General features: G+C 43.2%; 2 protein-coding genes across 6 annotated transcripts in view; both read right to left on the bottom strand.

The window, feature by feature from the left end:
* Positions 1 to 8,545: 8,545 nt before the first annotated feature.
* Positions 8,546 to 10,019, bottom strand: LOC306795304 (dexamethasone-induced Ras-related protein 1-like). The gene is made up of 2 exons (XM_079293778.1): positions 9,662 to 10,019; positions 8,546 to 9,474 (listed from the first exon to the last, which is right to left on the bottom strand). The coding sequence occupies exons 1-2, from the start codon at positions 9,930 to 9,932 to the stop codon at positions 8,948 to 8,950; spliced, it is 798 nt and encodes a 265-aa protein (XP_079149904.1). The 5' UTR covers positions 9,933 to 10,019; the 3' UTR covers positions 8,546 to 8,947.
* A 3,254-nt stretch (positions 10,020 to 13,273) lies between these two features.
* pemt (phosphatidylethanolamine N-methyltransferase) overlaps positions 13,274 to 22,135 on the bottom strand; it is a 31,437-nt gene continuing 22,575 nt past the window's right edge. The window contains exons 5-8 of one of the 5 annotated variants that reach the window (XM_079294010.1): positions 20,613 to 20,654; positions 19,148 to 19,259; positions 15,371 to 15,445; positions 13,274 to 14,066 (exon numbers count right to left, since the gene is read on the bottom strand). In XM_079294010.1, the coding sequence (XP_079150136.1) occupies positions 14,012 to 14,066; positions 15,371 to 15,445; positions 19,148 to 19,259; positions 20,613 to 20,654 (284 nt within the window). In that variant the 3' untranslated portion in view covers positions 13,274 to 14,011. Of the gene's footprint in view, positions 14,067 to 15,370; positions 15,446 to 18,746; positions 19,075 to 19,147; positions 19,260 to 20,612; positions 20,655 to 22,135 lie in introns of those variants that run through there. The other 4 variants (XM_079294012.1, XM_079294011.1, XM_079294013.1 and 1 more) reach the window with 4 other exon arrangements.

Genomic DNA, 22,135 nt, shown 5'->3' with positions numbered 1-22,135 from the left:
ATTCGGTTGGATGACGTTTTCATTTTCATAATACAACCCACATTGCTACGACACAAGTTTAACTTTGTTGAATGAATTTCCCCAAATGGAAAAGTAAATGTTGTAAGAAAATACACTGTATAAACAATAAAGTAGCATCCTAGGTCAAGGAAAAAATGTTTATGGTGAATTTTAACATGCTGTGGGTGAAAGCTCTGGAAAAAGCTAATACAGTAAGAGGACCTTGAGGTCAGATTATTTTGTCAAACTACTAACACAATGGTCACGAATGAACACTCGCATCCAATTTAAGACATATATTTCTTATTTTTCTTCTACTGTGATGATCTAACAATATTCGAGTGAAAGTATTTTAAGCTGTTAGCTGTTAGCCTGCTGCTAACACTGAGTTGGTGCCCCTCCCGAGCTGATCAGACAAGCTAAGTAGCTAACATGTAGCTTTAGCTGCTACCGCTACCTCACTCAATTCATGCACACAAATGAAGTAACACGTTTTTTAACTTGACAGCATGACTGACTTGTTTTGTGCGCGGGGGACCATGCTAACGGCATGGAACTATCTCGCGCTCGGGTGGATATGAGGCAGATGTTCTCTCCAGAACTTGCTCATCTACGAATCCCCGCACAAGGTCTCCGCTCACCAGCAGAGGCAGCAAGGCCGAGACAAATGGGCCTTTTATGACGGTGGAGCTTTTTATGAGAAACAGATGATTTGTGTGCGTGTCCTGCGTGTGAGGATAATCTGCGCCTACAAAGGCTTTAGATCGGAGCAGACAAGACGCAGGAGTAAAGATTCAATTACAGATGACATAAGGCGCTTTCATCTGAGGTCCGTCTGATGGGAGTTTAGGTGTGTGTGAGTGTGTGTGTGTGTGTGTGTGTGTGTGGAGGCCAATCCACTGACGCAAAACATCTCTTAGACAGAGACAATATATCTTTGAAGGACTTAATTGCCTTGTGCCGACTGGCCCGCATGTTACTGTGTCACTTCCGCCGCTCTGTTAGTGCCGGGTGTTCAGATCCTCAGGTTGATCTTACTGTCCTCCATCTCAAAGACAGAATGATGATGATGATGATGATTATGAAATGAAAAACAGCTCGAGTGAATGGACGATGCTTATCAGAATGATTACACGTGCATGGACTGGAACATTTGTGAGTGATGCAGCACTGGTTGTTATTGTCAGTGTCAAATGATTTTTTGTTTTTGTTTTTTGGGAAAACATTTAAAAATGAACTCTTCAACTGCATGTTTTTCAATCCGAGCGGCTTTGTTGTCTTTTTTCTCCCCACCTCGAGCAGCGCAGTGAAGTACACCTGCCGTTCTCCACTTATGCTCTGATATGTTTAATCTGCACAGAGTGCCGTGACGTTACGCACGTTTCATGCTGGGTTTGTGTTGTGCATTTTGTAAAAAAAGAAGCAGAGTTTTAAAAAGGTCCACTTCAGGCATTTTGGCAAAACTGGCCTTCAATTAATTAACATGCGGAACATCTGTAATACATAATTTGCTTCCCTGTTTATTTGTAAATGTATTGGTTGAAATAGTTACCTGACGTAAGCACTCTTCATATTTGGTTTCGCAAGAAGAAAAGATGTTTCCATTTTGATGTAAAAGTATGAAAGAAAACAAAAACTTTTGCACATGTTTAACAGGTGCAGGGCTACGGGATGTGATATACAAGGGTTAGAAAGGCATCAGAAAATAAAGGAAAAATGAATATATATATTCCTTATATCTGTAAGACTATACTCTTCTTGACAGCAGGTGAGGATGTTAAAAAGAGCAAAAAAAGCAAACAACTGCTGACTAGCAATCTGCTCAAATGAAAGCAGCCAACATGCTCAGCAGCGGCAAAATGTTATATTGAGACGGCAGGTATTGTCTGGAGTCTGAGACGTACAAAACACGCTGCAGTCATTTAGATTAGTGAGAGACTTTCACGTGTTTTCGTGTGTATACGTGTGTTTTTTTGTTCCATTGCTTGTGTTACAGCTCGTCTCTGTGCGAGTGAGGGAGACAGAAAATCAAAAAAATGGGATTGTTCAGAGTTCAAGCACAAAACGTACTTCTGCTTTTTCTTTTAGCGTGAAATTTTCTGCAGTTTCAGTTTAATAATTTCATCTGCGGGTGGAGTATTTAAAAATAGCACGCTTCTTCTGAAGCAGGTAGAATGGCCTGATACCCCAAACTCCACATTTCCATAAATTGTGTCACCCGTGAGCAAAAACACACCAGTGTGACCTTTGAACTATGACTTCCTGTGGCTCAGTTACATCCTAACTAGAGTCAACTTGGTCGTGTGCTGCAGTGTCCGGAGGAGGATGCGGGTCACTGCTGCTGGGATGCAACCGACCAATCAGTAGCCATGTGGCATGCACGAATCAACGCACAATACAAGCTCACGTGCATCAAAGTGTAGGTTGAACCATGGTTGGTGAATAGATATTCAATAAGATCACTTCCATTCGGTTTCCATACAGTATATGACACAACGGGCTGGCATTGACTCCTGCAGGACACTCTTCCTGTTTGTAATTTAATGAGTAAATACAAAACTCTGGCAAGACTCACTGCTTTGGAGGTGCAAGGTTTAACCTGTGTCTGAAGAGCATCTCGGACATATTAGGTATGAGAGGATTGATGCAAAGCCACCAAACTGTTTGCACATTCAACTCATCATTAAAAAGAAGAAAATCATTGGCAGATATGGACTTTATATATATTTATGAATTTATAATCAAAATCGTATGATAAACCTGTCAATTACATTGTTTTGTCTCTCACAGGATGTTTAATTTCTGGCCTTGCCTCAATGTAACTCCTGATATTGAAAATCTGTTTCATCATTGTTACGACCTCAGCCTTAATTTAACATTAAAAAAAAAAGATTCTGCTACATGCTATATGCTATATAAATGCTGTGAAAGTATCAAAGCGCTCTATCCAGGAGAAATGAACTGGGCTTTTAAACGAGTCGTCAGGACTTCCGTATAGGGTTGTGATGTCACAACTATACATTCACCTGTAGAAGTGCTGCTTAAACTCCATGTAAATAACACACAAAGTGAGTCCCCGGCTGCAGTGACGCTGAAGACTGGAAATCTCTGACCAATCAGAGCAGACTGGGCTTTTTTGGGAGGGCGGCTTAAAGAGACAGACGCTAAAACGGAGCGTTTCAGACAGCGGGTGCATACAGGTATATTTAAACAGACAGTATGAGAAAAATAAAGTGTTTTTCATACATTAAAGCATATAAACATGTTCTCGTAGAAACCCAAAGTACAAATAAGAACCTGAAAATGAGCATGATATGTCCCCTTTAAACTGAGTTAGCTACAGCAGGTTGTTATGTCACTATCCCGGCCTGTGGGTCCTACAGTTTGATCTCAGCATGTCTGAGCCTCGTCTGAGTCTGCTGTGGTGCTCTGCGGGAACATAAATACATTACGGATTAAGACTAATGCTGCCTGAGACCGGGCTACTCATCATCCCCGTATCAGTCAATCATTTTTTTGTAACGGGACAGTGTAGCAACAATCGGCCGTGCATTGTGCAATAAGTGTGTGAAAAAGAAAAAGGTCTCTCCTTCCGCTGTTACAAAATCTGAAAATATCAGGAGGACAAGATGACCCCCTCATTTTCTTTACCAAAATGTCCATGTGAACCCAGTCTGTAGGGGAGAACATTCAAAGCTACTTGTGATGTAAGATCACTCATAATGCCAGGGGCTTAAAGGTTACCAAACATTCTGGATTCGTTTTTATTTAATAACGTCTCTGTGACATATTGGGGTTGTATATTTCTCCAGCTGACGCGTCCTTTATTAGAGGATTTAATTTGAGAAGGTTGCCAAGTAATACAAGGGAGCACGGTTACCCCTCTCAGAAGAAAATGCTGAATAGGGATGTCCCTATTGTTGTAACTGAAATCAGACCCTGGTTAAGAGGCGGCAGTAATTTAGTGAAGGATACTTGGAAATAAAGTAAATAATGATTTTTTTAATGTTCATTTTCTCTTAAATGATCCACTGCAGTGAGCTCTTTTTATCCAGCACTGAGAGACATTTTGGGCCTTCGTCACTAAAGCATGTTTAACAAAACAGCTGCCGTTTTAATTGCTTGGTAAAGTCACTTTGCACTGACATTCAACAATGACCTCCCACAAAAACAGGTCACATTTTCAATCCACCTGTTTTATGCAATTTGTGCATAAACCCCCAAAAACAGCGCACAACAACTTGTAGTGAATATTGGATTTACATTTGCCAGACAGCCTGAAACAGCATGCTACTTCATGTCTGCTGGATGTGTGAATAGGCAACTGTTACACGTAAGTAGGCCAACATGTCGGTGTTTTTAATAATTGTTTCCGCTGCCATATGAAGTGGACAAAGAAACAGTTTTTGCAGGTTTGAATGATTTACTTTATTCTGGTAAATTGGCGCTGGTAGTGCGTGGCTTGACGAGTGTCTGCGTTTCGGGAGTGACAAGAGATCCAGCAGTCAGCATGACGGACACTGCAGAGTGCTGTGAATAGTGCATTAGGTGACTCAGCTTTATAACCAGCCTAAATGAAAATACAGGTCAAATGATGAAACACAAAGGAAACCAGACTGAACTGGTGCATTAGAGTGCCAAGGCCAACTTCCTGATGTCCCCAGCCTTGCTGTAAGGCACTTACGGTCAGTTACGACATCACGTTGTATAAGCGGGATCCTACCTTCACTGGCATTAGTCCCCAATTTTTGCCATTACATCTCCGTTCTCTCTCCCTGCATGTCTTTAATGACGTACGTCAGGCTGATCGTTTTTTGGCCCATTTGTGTGTTGACAATTAGGGCAAAAGGCAAAACACTATGATTATCTGGATGGTGTACTCATAACGGTCAAAAAGCTGAGTAAAAACGCTGGACACTTCCCGCACTCAGTGGTCACAAACTTGTTAGCGCTGTTAGCTGCGAGTCGCTGGCTCAGCCGTCGCCATGTTGTTAGCCATTGCGAGGCAATAAAAATCCTCCCAATCTCGTATCTTTAAGTACCACTGTACTGTTATCGGATAGAAGCCTTCAGTATTGTTTATTGGCTCAATTTGGCAGTTTAAACACAAACACCACAAACGCTGCGAGCTAGCAAGCTAACAGCGGCAATCGTCATTTCCGGTGTGCATAACAGCCGTGTTTGATTTCAGACGACGCCACGCTTTCGAAATTCACACACACTACGCTCGCAGGTACAAAGTGTACACATGTTGTACTACTTGCCTGTTGAAACCTTGCCACATACATTACACATCATGCAACTTTGGGCACGTCATGCGAGTAGTAATGTAGCCTTGAGCTGCGGCCTCAAGCAGAGATTAGAAGGCTTCAGAGGTCTGGTAAACTCACTTCTTTCTAACTCCACAACCTTCGATATTTTTAATGTTCAAACTTGTAGTATTTAGCACTGACTGAGGCTGACTCAAGTGACATCACTTGAGACAATTTTTCCAACTTTAAACGGCTCCTTCTGAAGACACAAACGTTTTGGAGTTCCCCTTCCCAGTCTTCACAAAGACAAAACACAATGTTTTTAATTTAATACCAAAATGTCCACTTTCAACTGCGAGTGGCTCCCGCTTTCTTTTGTGCATTGCATTGTGGGACAAGAACAGCACAATCAAAAATCAAGAATTGTTTTTTAAACTGTACAAGCAAACTCTTTTTTAGTTAACCCTTCACCCTCCGAAGCTGCTTAGAAATAGTATGTAGTGTGGAATTAGTACACTTGGGACAGTAGAGGCCGCTGGATTTGGCACAGCCTTCTGACTCATATGTAAAAATGTAGAATAACCTGACAGTTATAAATCAAACTATAGCGATGCCGAATAATAGAGTATGTTTGGTTAAATCTGACTGTCTAACAGGCATGTGATGAAAACCAAAGTTCATGTCACAGATTTTTATGGGGATTTCTGTGTTGAACAATAACATCAGAGCAGGATCTTTACTTTGCATTTCCTGTAACGTATATATTACGCAGCGCAGACTTTTTGCCTGGCGGTCCCGAGTGAAGCTTTTCAGATAACGATATCTGCTGAGACATTCCGAAGAAGGATTCCTGCACTGCGACGCGTAAACTAATCCCCTCAACTTCTGCTGCTGCACCATCCGGTACACCCTGTACTTATACGCACACGGTGACAATGGCCTCTATCCCCTGCCAGTGACGCCTTTACAAATGTTGACACTTTTGCTATCAGGATGATGTTCATAAAAAAGCGCATGCTCTGACTGGTTCACAGTGGCCTGCTGTGTGTAAATAGTACATTCTGATCTTATTTTTTTGTATTTTATTGGAGTGCCCCTGAGATTAGAGAGCAACACACAGGAACAAAATGTTGCTCCTTCAGACAGACAATGCTGCATGCTAATAAACGCCATAATTATGTATTTCTATAATGAATGCAACAAGGAGTGGAGCACATGGTGTTACTGATTAGCAGGCGGGCAGTGTTACAGTACGCCGCTGTGTGTCCCTGACTCTTTACACACTTTCTCCCTCAAACATACGGATGATGCAGGATGTTCTGTGTGTGTGTGTGAATTGACCGGGTACAGTAGGCCTATACAGGACCATTGCTGATAGCGAGGTTCCAGGCACATCACAGAGAGAGAGAGAGAAATAACTGGACACAGTGTTTCTGGGTCATCTCTGAGGGCCGGAAGGTTAGGGAAGCAAGTGCAAATAACGTAGAATTAAGACTGTGATGAGCACAAACTTGGTTTGTTGGGAGGTGCAGGGCGTAACAATTCTCCAGCCTGTCTTTGTTTTTATGTTGTACAGCCTGTTATTAAAATGCATTGGATAGAAATGACAATTTTAGCGGAGACATTACTCTCTTTACGAGGCTCTAGAGCTCATATGAAACTAAACGAGGCATCCATTGGTAGCGACAGTTCAGCACCCCCCCTCCCTTTTCGGAAGGGAGGCTAAATGCTGCTTTTAAAGCTACATTTTGGCCAGGAGAAAACTGGCATGGCCGTTTTTTACAGGGGTTACTTGACCTTTAACTTCGAGATATGTGAATGAAAATTGATTCTATGGGTAACAAGAGTCTCCCCTTTACAGACGTGCCCAATTACAATCCTATGCAGTTTGGGGAAAGAAAACGTGCCTGTTTTTTTGCATGCAGTATAAATGTGTCATTTTTGCCGATGTTGTTTCTTTGAATATTACTGCAGTATTCTCATTGCATAAATTGGGTATGACTGGGAAGCTAGAGAGAGCTCAATTGTATTAATTTGGGATGATGTTAGTCCCATAGGAGCCATTTCACATGGCTTTGTCACTGTATAAAATGACCTGTTTTGATCTCTAGGACAATCACAGCTTTATGAAACTTTACAAGCACAAAAGAGAGACCTAGTCCATTCAGGGGGTGTATGGCTTTCCTTGGTATATTGACAATTAGGGGGTCTCTGAGCAGGTTCAAGAACAAAAGCGTTTGTCATACAATTAGCAAAAAATTTTATTCTTGCAGAAGTCTCCAAATGTCAAGAGGTAAAAGATGTAAAATTAGCACATTGACTTTTTATATGGTGTTGCTCAAGGTCTCACGATATTTTGGAGGGATTTTTGATTGTTCTTTAAATTGTCAAAGTTCGGTAATAAGTTCAATTTAGCAACAAATCTCATAACAAATGGTATCAAACCCCAAAATGCTGGAAAACATATGAGACATAACAGAGCGTGGGAATGGCCGTCATATACTTCCCTAAAGATCCCCTGCCCCCCCCCCTAAAAAAAATACAAATATTGGTGCAAGAGTTAAAGAGGCATAATCTGCCAATCATGCTACACCTCAACACATATGTTGTCATATTATTTTAAACGTGTGTGCATATGAATATTTATACATACTCAGAATCTATAGCTACTTTTTGTGCTCAAGGGCACTTTTTCAGTCATTTTGATGGACAGGTCCACTTCATTCATGTGAATTCATAAAGGCTTAACATGTGGTTTGTTCTACAGATCACTGATCATGGTTTCACATTGTGATTTCAAACAACCACGAAAGGCCTGCTTTCTCAGAACAATTGAGCCGGTTTCTCTGTATTTTCTTTCTCTTTTTGTGAATTCTTTTCAGCTTTTCTGATCTCGTTATATTCTGCAATATGGCTGCACATTTGAGATATCTGCACCAGTTTTCCAGCATCGAGACACAGGTTTCTGGATGCTAAGAGATGTCCATTATTTGGCCCAATGATGCTTGTTCTGCAGGAGTGCACGATGCAGGGTGCCTAAGGGGTTAAAACAGGGCAGCAGTGTCTGTGTGTTCACTGCATGTGGGTTGTGTGAGAGAAAGTCAACAGTAGAACATGAAGTCAGGAGAGAAGAAATGAGAAACAATGGAAATAAAATATGTTTTGGTTCATTTTTTATTACATCAAAATTTCTTGACATGAACAATAAATATACATTCACATTTAAAAAAAAAACACTTTAGAGTGCAACGAAACATTCAAGTGTATAAGCCATTATAAAATAGATGATGAGATGTAAAAAAAATTCTTCCCCCCAAACATTGCACCTCCGGAGCAAAGAGTCTCTGTTCTCCCCTCTGGCATCTGTAAAAGGCATGAAGTGAACTAAACACATGTTACGCATGAATGTGCATCGATGTGCACAAGGCATGAAGCCACTCCACGCGCTGGGCTCCGATTGACGGAATACGCAAACTTTCTCAAATGTCTTTTTCTTTTAGCAGTTCAAGTTTGTCCAGTCAAGTGTCCTCGGAGACGGCGCTGCGCCAGAGCGCGCGGCGCGCAGCGGCGGCGGACCTTGCGTCTCCACACCTCCCGTGTCAGTCTGAGCGCAGAGGGCCGCACAGGTCGCCTCTCAAGCTGCCTACATCTTTACTTCCAAAGATTTGCGTTGAGTTTGTGCTCCGCTGCTCTGCTTAGCTGATCACACATCTATCTTTGTCTTTGCCCTGGTCGCCTATGGCCTTCTTCTTGATGTACATGAGGTCGCTGTGCACGCTGGGTCTCCGTGCGCACGGAGTGACCATACCGAACGCTTCCCCAATGTCCTTCATCTTCTTGTTTTTCACAGACTTTCTCTGCAGCATGTCGCAGTACTGCACGGAGACCTTGCGGTGCAGGTCGGGGCTCATCTCGTGAGGCAGCTTGGCCAAGGTAAACAGAGTCTGAAACATCTTATCCACGTTCTCGTTGCGCTTGGCGGAGATCTCATAGTACGCGCACTTATCGTCCCCGGCCACCAGCTGATCGATCTCCTCCTGCTGCACCTCCCGGTGAAAATCTCGGTCGCACTTGTTGCCGCAGATGACCAGAGGCACGTCGATGTTCTCTTTGATCTTATTTTTAAGGCACGACTTGGTCTCGAAGATCTGCCGCTTGAGCCGCTGCACCTCCTGGAAGGAGTCTCGGTTGTCCAGGCTGAAGACAAGGATGAACACGTCACCTGGAGGGGGGAAGAGAAGGAATAGTTGGTTAACTTGCTCTGCTTTTGATATATGCAAAGTGTTCTAAACACAATTTGCGCTGCATCCATGCGCTCAAGGCGCACAGTGCACTTTTGCATTTTCTTTCTGATTCTCTACAACTATTCTTCTTGCAAAAAACATGAAGCAACAAATGTGGATAAGTACCTGTCAGTATGGACAGTCTCCTCATGGCGGGGAAAGGGTGGTTCCCCGATGTATCCAGTAGGTCCAGCTGGTAGACGTCTCCCTTGATGCTGTACAGTTTTCTGTGAAAGTCCTCGATGGTCGGCGTGTACTGCTCGTCGAACCTCCCGTTCAGGAATCGGGACACGATGGCAGTCTTCCCAACTTTGGTGGATCCCAAAATCACCATCCTGTAGCAGTTCTTTGCTGGGATGTCGTAATCGCTCTCGGAGGGTGACATCTTCTTAATCATGATTATATCTTAGAGCGAGGAACTCTCTCTGGGCTGTGTGCGTAAAAGACGGAAGATCAGCCTTTATTGGTCAGCGGAGATGCTCTCGGTTGCTCTGCTGTGGAGTTTCTGTGTACAATCCGGACTGGAGCCGCGTATTTAAGCGCGCGGCGGAGCGCTCCTCCTCCTCCTCCTTCCCCAGCGTCACAGCTCATTGAGCAGGAACTCGGGGCCTGATTGAGCGCTAGGAAAAGCGGACCAATCTCTCACTGGTGCGTCAGTTTGTCCATTTATTTTAGTAAGGATAAACGGCAGCGCTGGGAAGTTCTAACTTCCACGGAGCTTGGTCAAGTCAATAATCAACGCATCTTCCGGTGTTTAACCCGGTTTGGCACATTGTTGAAAATCAGGTTGAACTCTTGGACATTTCTTCAGAATACAAAACCTCGGCAGAGGAAGTGAGTTATTCCACAACGAGCAAATATGTTGCTAGACAGTCATTTTTTAAAGTGTGGTTATTATATTTTTATTTCTATTTGAAGACGCAGCATTGAACACACATTGTTTTCAGTTGTATCCTCACGCTTGGAAAACAATGCAGTGAGTACATCTTTAGGCTTCAGCTGTGTATCCTGTTGCATACAAAGTCCCATTAATTCACATCCTCAGTTCCTGCTGCAGCGGACGTGTCGCCAGGCAGAAGGAAAGGAGGCTGCTGCCGCGTTCAGCGGAGCGACTGCGGGCTTGAGATGCTGCAGTTGCCAAAGTGACCCGAAGGGGGCACTCTGGGTACAAATGCAGACGAGGACGGCACGACTTACCTGTGGAAAAAGACTCTTAGTGGAGTGGCTTTGTGGGTTGGGGTCAGAATATAAGCAGTTTCCATCTCTTTGTTTAGTGGACTACCTTCAAGAGATGTTTTCTTTTTAAATTACAGCTGGCAAATGCCATAAATCATCTATCTGTGATGAATGAATTAAACTGAAAATTAAAAAAAGATGTGTGTCCTGTATGGAGGTGGTTCAGTAGCCCTTCATAAAACTGAATGACGTTTGTGTAAAGTGAATGGGAGGAGGCGGTTAACCTATTCAATTCGGACAATTGATGACCACATTTAATTGGCATTGTGGGGAATCCTTGATCTGCAGTGAGAGCAGCCGGTATTATTATGGCGGATTAAAATGGAGCAGATTTGAGAAACAACAAAGATATTTGAACCCATATAATGTAAATTAAAAATAGCAACATCAGACTATTTTTACTTCTTTTTAGATGGCAGGAGTACAAATAAGTCTTCCTCTACATTTGTTGTGTTATGGTTCTCCGAGGTAAGACAGTTGGACCACAATTAGTGGGATGGAGGCTCCCCAGGATGATTTGTTTCCTCGGCTATTATGTCTTTCCCAAATGATTTTTTTGCGTTTTATCATCAATGGCTTTAAAGAGTGCATACGACTGCTGTAAATGGGTAAAAAAATCTCACCGAGGGAGAATGCCCCCGAACAGACAGCAGCATTCGGGAGTGGCAGTGGAAGTCTGGTTGATGAGGCAGGCGTTAAAAGCTAAATGTGGCAAAGTGCAAGGAAAACTGACTCAGTGAATGAATGATGAAACATCACTCAGGCTTTCGCTCCACCGAAGAGATGAAACATGTTGGCAGACAAAAAACAAGACCTTTGTGGAGCGATGGGGGGACTGTAACCTTCCTCATATTAATACATGGGATTACTATGAATGCAATATTTACATTGTGTTTGCTACATCATTGTTGTTCTTTGAGGTTTGACTGGGGCTCTTTTAATGATGTCTGCAATAGTTTAATGACACCCGTTACAACCCAGCTCAAAGGCTGCAACATAAAGACAAGTGTAACAGTAATAAATACACATTTATTTAAAGAACACAAACTAAACGAACAAAACAAATCAGCAGCCGTGTCAGAGGAGTGGCGCTCGAGATCCACGTTCAGATGGTGTGTCTTTATCGCCGTCACCACAGGCTCAGGTGTGGCTCATCAGCTGTTAATCAACATCCTGAACGACAGCAAACAGGAAACAGGAAACAGAGCCGTAATGGAGGGGTGTCGTGAGGGTCGTCGTGCCCCCGAGTGGCGCTCGGGGGCACCTGCAGAGCAAGAGGAATAATGTGTGTTCTTGTGTGGGAGAACAGTGTGTTTAAACACTGACAACGACAAGCTTCGGTGAGCGTCACAAGGGTTGTCTGGCGGAAGTGCAAGCTGGCTTGGGCACTTGTAAATAATTACTGCTTCTCTCTGAGTAGTTAGCGCTGTGTTGCACAACTCCAGGTGTTCAGACACACAGCATTGTCAGAGGCTCCTCCGACGCTCTTCTTTTCCTCTTTCTTCTTCCACCTCTCACATCTTCCGCACTAAATGTCTGCACAACTATCTCAAACACTGTGTGCTATCGCATCATTAGACGCAGCGAAGGGTTCAGACCATCTTGGACACCTTTGGAATTGTTCTGTTTGCATTTGTGAGTCTTTCTGTCGCATTTGCAATTATTGAGACTGATCTGACCCCATAGGGCAGGGACATGAGATGAATCAAGTGTTCTCTGTTGTTGCTTTAAATTCTAGACTGAGCGGTCTTATACCACGACTGAGACATTGGTCTCTGACAGAAGTCGGTCGACAGAAGTGTGTTCCAGGCTCTCTGTGCTGCTCTCGTCTCCGACGCAAGTAGCTAGTCGCTGCGACTGAAAGATCAGAGGTGTGTTAGACACCACTTGCTGGAATTGCTGCTCTTCAGGCCAAGATTGAACATGATCGGTGCAGATCAGAGACTGAAAGTAGACTCGCAAAGCGCCATTCACATTGAGGCAGTGTTCAAATGCCAAGAAAGTGAGGTATTTTGTAGTTATTATTTCTTACTATACACCCGACTATGGCCAGTGTACCAGAGTGATACAATAATGACAAAATGTGCTTGAAAACTCCCAAGCAGATAAAGATTGCTCCTTACGTCCAGATTGTTTTGACTGCACAGTCAAAGTTGAACGAGAGTGAATATTGCACTGAAACGAGAAACGCGTTGAATTTGTCTGCTGCACAGGCTACAATTGAAGAGTATGGGAGGAGGAGCAAATATCGATATGCCGTTTAAAGATGATGAACAAACAGGCCTTTTATCACAAACCACTCAAATGTGTCATGTATCGGAGGGGCTGCATAAGCACCGAGTGCTGCAATCATGAAGAGAGATACTACCGTCCGATTATCCCCGACTCAGAGAAATGAATGCACGATGCCCCAACATCTGCCTGAAAGAGGTGCATCTGCCAAAACGCTGCCATAAGTGCATCAATTAGTCGTCGTGAGACACAAATAGAGACCTCGCTCCTTTATTGCACAACAAGTATCCCACATCAACAGGCAGTGTGTGTTGTTCAGTTCGGAATGGTTTGCATAGGTACAGTATGAAGCCGTTATTGGTATAGCTCCTCATTTAAAAAGGGTTCATTTATCACATTGTACAACAGTGTGTAAACCATCGAATCCAGGAGAGTATCTTTGAATAAACATGCTCATCATGTCGGGTTTTTACACAACGTATAAAAGAGAATTATTGGGAACGTGTGGCAGTGATGAACTAGTGAAAAAACATGTTTAGGAAATACGTGTGTTTTTACTCTACATCCAGCTTTAAAAGGAACAATTTGACATCTTGGAAAAAAAAACCTTATTTGCTTTCTTGCCAAGAGTTAGATGAGAAGATCAACACCAAGTAAGACGCTCGAGCCGGGAGGAGGTAAAGTCTGGAAACTGGTTCCAGACAGACATCAGTCTGTCATTCTGCCCAGCAGCATCCGTTGCAGTTGCCTGGCAGCTTCATGGTGGCCACGCGGCTAAGCTAAGCTAAGCTAATCACCGCTATAGTTCTCGCTCCGTACGTACCTCAAAAGCGGTATCAATCTTCTCATGTAATCTTCAACAAGAAATAAATTAAGATTGTTCCTCAGATTATCAAACTATTTCTTTAACGTGACATCCTCCAAGTACGCCATAACCATGTCCGTCTGTCCTCTTTTCCGTCCGACAGGAAGGGAATCCTCAGCCCGAACGGCCGGGGCGGGATGGGATTATTCATGCTTGCGGCGCTGACTCCTCTCCTGATAGATCAGTTCAGTGAATGGTCTGTAAATACAGCAGAACAAACATATAATGGGGCAATAAATCAGAGACTTGAACACCGTACCACTCTGTGCCAGGATAGCTTGTGTGTGTGTGTGTGTGTGTGTGTGTGTGATGAACCGTGAGGGAGCCTGAGCGCATGTATGTGTGTGTGTGTGTGTGTGTGTGAATGATAGGAAGATGCCTTGTGTCTCCACATCTTCCTCCACTCGGCACATGAATGCTCGTGACAGTTTTACGCCACTGAACCCCATAAATCAAACAAGCAGCAGCACCAAAGAACAGCAGCTCGGTTCCTTGTGTGTAGTTAGTCACCCCGAATAAAACTACATTAAAGAAATATCCCGAGCTCATCCACAGGATCACAATTCAAGCTGGATGTTTGAATGACAACTTTCGGAAACGTCCCAACGCTGGATTAAAACGCCGTTGGAAGCAAAAGACTGAACCACAAAATCAATAAATAAACTGTAGCCAGCTGTTTCAATCAAGATGCCACTAATTCTGCGTCTGTTTAAGCAATCGGAGAATAAAAGTCATTGTTTGGTGTCAGCTTTCACCGCTGCGTCTCACTCTGCCTCGCGGGGGATTGTGAGCTCGAGAAAGGCTGAGAGCCATTGTCCGGACTCAATAGACACTGATTTCCATTCGCAGTGCGGTGGCTGCATCGCTGACATTGCCGCTTTCACCCATTTCACTCACGTCGCTTCGCTAGCCTTGAAGAGTTCAACTAAATGAGAGCGTTCAGAGTCTCTGCCCGAGGCAGAAGATGAATAGAGCATCGTATGAATCTTCTCCCAGGCACAGTGTGAGGTAATAACATCTGGCACCTGCCTTACCTTCTACAAACAAACTTGCCTTGCCTTTAATTTAACCACATTCAATTAATATATTAATCAATTTCCTGCATTCCTGCATTTTACTACTGTATTTTATTTCTTCCACTGTTTTTAAAATTTTTTTTAAAAATGTTTTAATGCAATGAATGTTCTTAATTGTGCTCTAATTCACACTGGGGTTTAATGGGAGACATTTGTAGAAATGCATGCTTCCGACACTGTGCGGACCCATGTCGAGAAGTAGGTCGCTCATAACTGTCCTATGTGTGTGTGGCTAATCTCGTACTCGACGAGGAGGCGGAGGAGGAGGAGGACGTTCTGGACCTAACTGTGTCGAGGGTCTAAAAATGATCCAAATTGAAAGACATGTGCATCCGCCATCATGTCTGATAGTGGGCTGATTGGTCCAATTCCACGGCGCCTTCGGTGCATATTGTGGTGCAATAATAAATGCATTTGAAGACTTACCCCTCAAATCGTATCGCCGCCGCGTAAAACACGGCGACTATGGCGGTCAGGACGAGACCAACAGGACTGGCACCACTGGAGACAGAGCGTGAGAGGGGAAAGAGGGAGACGGCTGGGTTAGGAACACACCGTGTGATGGAGATGTGAGCCACTTCTCAGCGCTCTCCGACTGATGTGAAGTGCGTACTGATGAATGCATAGAGAGAGAGCGACGCAACAAAGACAGCACATCTACACAAGATTATAAAATCGTTATCGTTGTGGCCACCCAAAAACATTTCCCCCCACAATTTCAAAATATACCACAATCAATGATAAATAGAGTAAATTGTGAAGTCAACTTTGTATATAGAAAACAAGTAATGATGAAAAAACAAACGTTTAAAATCAGTTTTCCTCATGTAGATCATCCTTATGGACAATGATAAATACACTGCTCTACATTCACCTGATCAGAATGTGGCACAGTGACTCATTTTGCCGAGAAAGAACCCGATACAAATCATAGAGGAACACTTTCATTCAGAGCGCACAGTACGAGTCATGCGGTGGACATTATTAACAAAAGAGAACGCACTCTCGTGTGGCGCAGAGGTGCGAGTAGCAGAAGGCTATGATCTCTATTATCGCTGATCTCTGTCGACACATAATTATCAATATACACGCCATGTGTGCTCCGGTTCAATTTCTCGTCCTTTTGGAGCTTTACCATTTTCAACTCTGATATAAAGGGGAAGAAAGAAACCTAGTCAATAAAACAATCCCACTGTCACTGCCTGCTGAACTTGATTGGCTGATGAGGCTCATGCAACTGTCCACCCTGACCTACATAGGCCGGCAGCGATGGAGGCAACAGCCTCAGGATGCCACAGGATGTTCTTCCAACTGTGAATTTCTTCCTATGGTTCAATAACAACTTGTACGTTGAATTTCTAAAAAAAAGAAGGGACGTCTGCACACGCTGTTGCTCTCTTCGGCGAAATGTATTCGCACTTACACAAGTGACGTTTCGAGCTGATGCTTTCTGTCCGACTTCGTAAAATCAAAAAGGACAAATTTGATGACAAAAATCAAAAAAAAAGTCTTGCAACTCGATGTGGACATAAACACCAACGACTCGTGTCCTCACTTGGACTCGAGCCTTTTACTTGATGCATATTCCCCCAATTTCAAAGTAGGTTCTTTTAAAAAAGGAAGCAAATAATTTCCTGAACAAACTAACTTTAAGGTCATTCCTTCGCAGCAAGTCGACACGCGATTCCCCCGGATCCATTTGACCGTGAGGAACTGACATACATACAATCCTTCTCTCCCCGGAGGACAACCAGGAACCAGGCCAACAAATGTGAAGGGATGAACGGTTCCACACTACCTGCGGTTTCCAAAGATTACCTCTTACAATTCCTTCTGCCTTTTCACCTTTTTGAAGCGCAAAGGAGCCGCAGAAAATAGCATTGTGTATATAATAGTACCCATATAACATAACTACTCATGACGAACCCAAAAGTGGTCAGATCGTCAGCTGACTTGCTTGTGCCAAATTGGTTCGTAATTCCCATCAGAGAAACACAGCGGTCCCCTGAGCAAGACATGATTGCCAGTTTCCTCTTTTCTTCTGATTCAATGTACCCGCGACTTCGACAGCTCCAGGAAAAAGAGGTAAGGGTGACACCAATCTTCTTGTACGTCAGCCCTTTGGTTTCCTCTTTACGCGGTGGATAAGGACGTCTTTTTAAAGTCTCACTGTTACATGACTCGCTATCTAATGATTTACGGAGAGAACAGCTTTTGGGTTCGGTGCAAGTTGACACGCATCTGAATAATGAATGCTAATATTAGAATCGTGATGCGACATATTTTCCATTCTGTGCATCCATGTAGTTCACACGTGCCCGAATCTATGCACATGACGATGCACCGTGTGTGTTTCCATATGTGCCGTCAGGCTGCAGATCTCCCGTGCTGGCATGGAAAACTATGTATTTGGACAAGGACATTGAGCAGATGGGGACCAAAAAAACAAAACAATATTTATTTGCTCAATCAGACAGGACAACAGTCAGTGCTTGTTGACCACCGCACCAAAAGTAAGTTCCCTTCTTGGGCACAAAGTGTGCAAAATCAGATTTAAAAAGAAAAAGGCCGTAGCAGAGCTGAGCACTGAAAACACTTGCATGTACGGGATGCCCACTGGAGGCGAGACCTTCATGATGTGGCCTGCATATGTAGGTCATGTGCTTTTCTCTGTGGTTGTCTTGAAGGATGACATTAGTAGAGCTGGTTGTTGTTGGATAGTGAAAAACCTGGGAGGAGTTCTTGAGGATTGAGGGCATAAGGTCCACACACACACACACACACACACACACTGAACCAGACGCTCACACACGTTCACAGATGATGCTGATGGCAAAACTCTAGCAAAACACGGCCAACTGAGAAGTTTACTTGCCGACTTCAGAAATGTGGGAACGCGTTTACAGATTATTTTACACATTTACACATCTGGGTACACATTTACAGACGGCGGTAGAACTCCACACGTTTTCCTCTGCAGCCAGTCACTGCCAATGCCAGGCGATAGGGCTGAGGTCAATATCAAGATAAGAAGTGTTTTTCCTCTACATCACAGTGTGGCAAATGTATACAAATCACAGTTAAAATAAACAATATACACAACATTCAATTTGTCTAAAATCATTGCAGTAAGTCGACATAAGACCCACTCAGGTATATCGAAAACCCGTACAATAGTACGGGACCCTATCCAGACGAAACATATTATCTTGGACCGGGTCCTGCTCAGGTCCCAGGTTGACTCTCTGTAACTATGTCACGAGTGTACGAATGAGGAACTCTGGTGTGCAGAGACAGAGATGGACTAACTTTCACATACAAGCGATCTATTGTCAGTGTAAAGTGTATTGATGAGAACGGTTTGAAGTCAACACGCATGAAGTAACTCCAACGTGACAACTAGTGGCGCAACGGATCACAAAACTCAGGGTTCGGTTCGTATCGCGGTTTTTGAGTCACGGTTCGGATCATTTTTCGGATCAGCAAAGAAAAGGGGAGGAGACAAAAGACATATTTAAGGAGTCCAATTTGAATCAAAATGAAATAAATAAATAAAAATAAGTTGAAGTGCAACATGAGGTATGTTGATACCCTCTTCCTTTGATCAATATTGAAAGAAGAAAACAGCCAGTGTCTACATTAAGGACGTTTGTGTCAGCACGCTGGCTTTTTTGTGTTACTGTGGATCCTGAGCACAACAACTTGCCGCAATTTTCTGGTTCGATCACTTGCAGTGCAGAGGACACACGGCTGACAGTGCAGAGAGAAAGCGAGGCAAAACAGTCACAACAAAAGGGCCGACAGAGAAGGTATAATTTGGCATTGGAGTCCGTGCAGAGGGAAAACGGGAGCCTCATAGCTTTGCTCGACAGCCCTGGAGCGCTTGCATAGCAACTACGCACCCCGGCCTCCGAGAGAATTGGTCACAGTTGTCATAGAGACACGCGTGAAGGTTTTAACCTCCCCAACTTTTTAAAAGACAGAAGTGATTTGCAACTTGCAGAAAACAACATTCCCTCTTCTGTTTGCAGGTCGCAGCTCAGTACCAATGCCATTCTGCATGACCGCACGTCAGCAGGCGGCAAGACACTTTCCTTTAGTTGAACCTTCGGTTATGGTGAATGACAAACCTGGTAGAGAGAAGTTGTTGTGATGTGTTAGACCTCTACTCATTTCCAGTCACACACACACACACACACTTACATAAGTGCCAGGCCGAGGTAGTTGGCAGTGCTGCCCCAGTACATCGGGTTCTCCGTGATGTTGAAGGGAAAGCCCGTCACCTTCTCATCCATCAGGATGCCAAAGTAATCACCTGGAAAACCATAACAGACACATTCACAGTGGGTTAATGATGTAACTGGTTGAGATGATATTTGACAAAAACACACCAATTCATGACTAAAACCTGTCACTTTTTACTGGCTTCTCCAGTCGCTGATGCCAATCCCAGCAGACACTTGCCGGTGGTCAGGAAACCTCTCGAGAGGTGCAATGGTCGTTAAATTTGCAAGAAAATATTAAACATATTAACTTTTTGTGTGAGGAAATATACATTATAATCATGTTATGTCATTTTTATTTTTTTGAAAGAGGAAACATGATTAGGCCTCTGAGTCAGTGTTTCTCATGGAGAGCAAGTGTCAACTTATGTAATGTGCTGCTGACTGGAAAGTGTGTCAGAAGTGTTTCTCACTCGCATGTCTCACACAACAGATCAGCTCTCATTGTGATCCACACACACACACACACACACACACACACACACACACACACACACACACACACACACACACACACACACACACACACACACACACACACACACACACACACACACACACACACACACACACACACACACAATTACGCATGGGGTGCTGCTGGCCCTGTTCTCTGGTAATGCCCAAGTTGTATAACAATTTTTATTATGTATGCTCATTTCAGCACCACAGGTGGGGGAGAATAAAATAGATTATAGAAACAAATGGGTTTGGTTTGGAATCGAAAACTAGCATAACAATACGCTAACCTGACTTTTGACCTCAAAGCAACTATTGGCTTTGCCAATTCAATTCATTTCCAATTCATTTGAAAGCACAACACATTTTTCCCAATGTTTCATTGTGGCTGCAAACAATGGCAACCTGGATTTGCTGAAGAGTCGTGAAAGCACAGCGGTAGCCCGAGGTTGGAGAAGTGGGTCTGTGATCGGTAGTGCGTGATCGGAGTTTGCACCCTGGGCCGGCTGGCTAATACGTAAACACTGTCGGTGTGATTTGATTGTGCTTGGATCTTTGTTTCTAACCCTGTGCCATCAGGTTGAATCAGCAGGTCACAGTGAGGGGCTTAAAACGGAGTAAATAACACGAATCTAATTACAAACACACACCCACAGGCTGGAGCCTCTAGTTTGTTTGAGTTTATGTTTGTTTGAGTTTATGTTTGTGGGTCATCACGGGAGGAGGAATGGGAAAGGAAACTAAAAATCATCTTACATAGAAGCAGACACAGACACACCACCAGAGTCACGTAAAATGTGTTCAAAAGTCAAATGAGTGACTAAATATGTGATGTAATTTGTAGATCATCATATTGGAAAAGGCGTATCGGTAACCGATACTGTTAAGCTAACGAGCAAAACAACCCAGCAGTGTCAAATCTTCACCTGTCAAACAACACCTGCAATTGATCATCTTTGTGCCCAGATCTAGAAAAAAAAATACAATTTGAATGGTTTTCCATATCACTGCGAGAGCCACCTAAAGGAAACACTTGCTGCAATTGTACATTACATTTACACATATAAATATTATAGACAGCTGGCCAACTGACCTGGCTAAGTGCTTAAGCTTGCAAATCTTAATGTCGCCAAAGTGGATACACAGTTAGTTAGTTAGTTAAAGCCATTTACATACAGTGACGGACAAAGACGGCGCCGGAGCTGAGAGACCGTCTGGATCTTGGCGATGACTCACAGAAATGACTGACCTAGAAACCAGAGCTTGCCAAACGGTCATAACGGCGATACTGTCACACACGTGCTCATCTGAATCATTATCTGGATGGCGACAAAACAAATGAAAACAATCATGTTTGCCTTCAGAGCCAGATGTGAACATATTTGCATGTTCTGTATGCGAGGACATGGAAGTGTTTGTTTACATGCATAGGAATGAGCCACGCTCTGTAAATTGGCAGACATGTCTGAAGTCACACGTCGTAAGTGCATTTATACGTCCTCGTTGGGCTATAACACATGTGGGCATATTTATTTTCTCCTGTATCCCCATATGATCCCTAATTGCCAATTTATTAAATAGTACAGATACATTAATTGGATACAGGTCACAGAATATTGTAGAAAACAAATGGAGGGTTGTAATAAAGACAACAACAAGGCTAAGAGGCTTGTGTGCCGATTGGCAATCGGTGCATCGACGATTAAAGGGCTGACGGGTGATGTTTTTCTTCTTAACTTAACTTTTATTACATCCACCACTGCTACAGTTATCATCAGCAGTAATACTTTTTCTATTACTATTTCTGCCATTATTAGTGCTACTACTGCTTTTACCACTCTCAGTATTTATAGAATTTTTATCATATGGATTTTGTAACGTTATGGTGTTATTCATTCTGTACACATGACATCATTTTGCACTGTTACCCATCCTGGGAGAGGGATCCCTCCTCAGTTGCTCTCCTTGACTTTTCTTCCTTTTTTTGCACAACGGATGTACGGATTGCAAAGCGTTCTCAGGCAAATTTGTGATTTGTGATATTGAGCTGCATATATAACATTTCTCAAAAGATTCTCTTCAGTAAAATAACTAAAACTGATCCATCTTTGGTCAAAGACAATGTTATTAATGTAGGATCCCCTCCCTTAGCTCCCAGTAAGAAGCTGACTGTAAACAAAAACCTTTTCAAGAAAGGTACTTTAACTGGCATAAGAAAGTATACAAAAGAAAAATGTAAGCAGCAGAGGCCAAGATGTATTGACTTTAAGTCCCAAGTGTGGGTCAAGCTCCAACACTAGATCCTACATTTCCCATGGTGCAATTCTCCTCACAGCTGGGATGACTCTAGATGTCATTAAACAACAAGTGAATACTACTTCCAGTGACAAAAAAAAAAATATGTTGACATGTAAAATCAGTGGACTGCCCCTTTAACATTTGACACTTT

The sequence above is a fragment of the Melanostigma gelatinosum genome (genome assembly GCF_949748355.1).
Source record: "Melanostigma gelatinosum genome assembly, chromosome: 21".
Taxonomy (NCBI): domain Eukaryota; kingdom Metazoa; phylum Chordata; class Actinopteri; order Perciformes; family Zoarcidae; genus Melanostigma; species Melanostigma gelatinosum.
Note: the sequence above shows the minus strand (reverse complement) of the source record. Positions and strands in the feature narration are given on the sequence as shown.

Coding starts and splice junctions, on each gene's coding strand:
- LOC306795304 (XM_079293778.1), bottom strand. CDS start 9,932: ATGATTAAGAAGATGTCACCCTCCGAGAGCGATTACGACATCCCAGCA. Junction 9,475..9,661: donor GAGACTGTCCATACTGACAG/GTACTTATCCAC, acceptor TCCCCCCTCCAG/GTGACGTGTTCATCCTTGTC.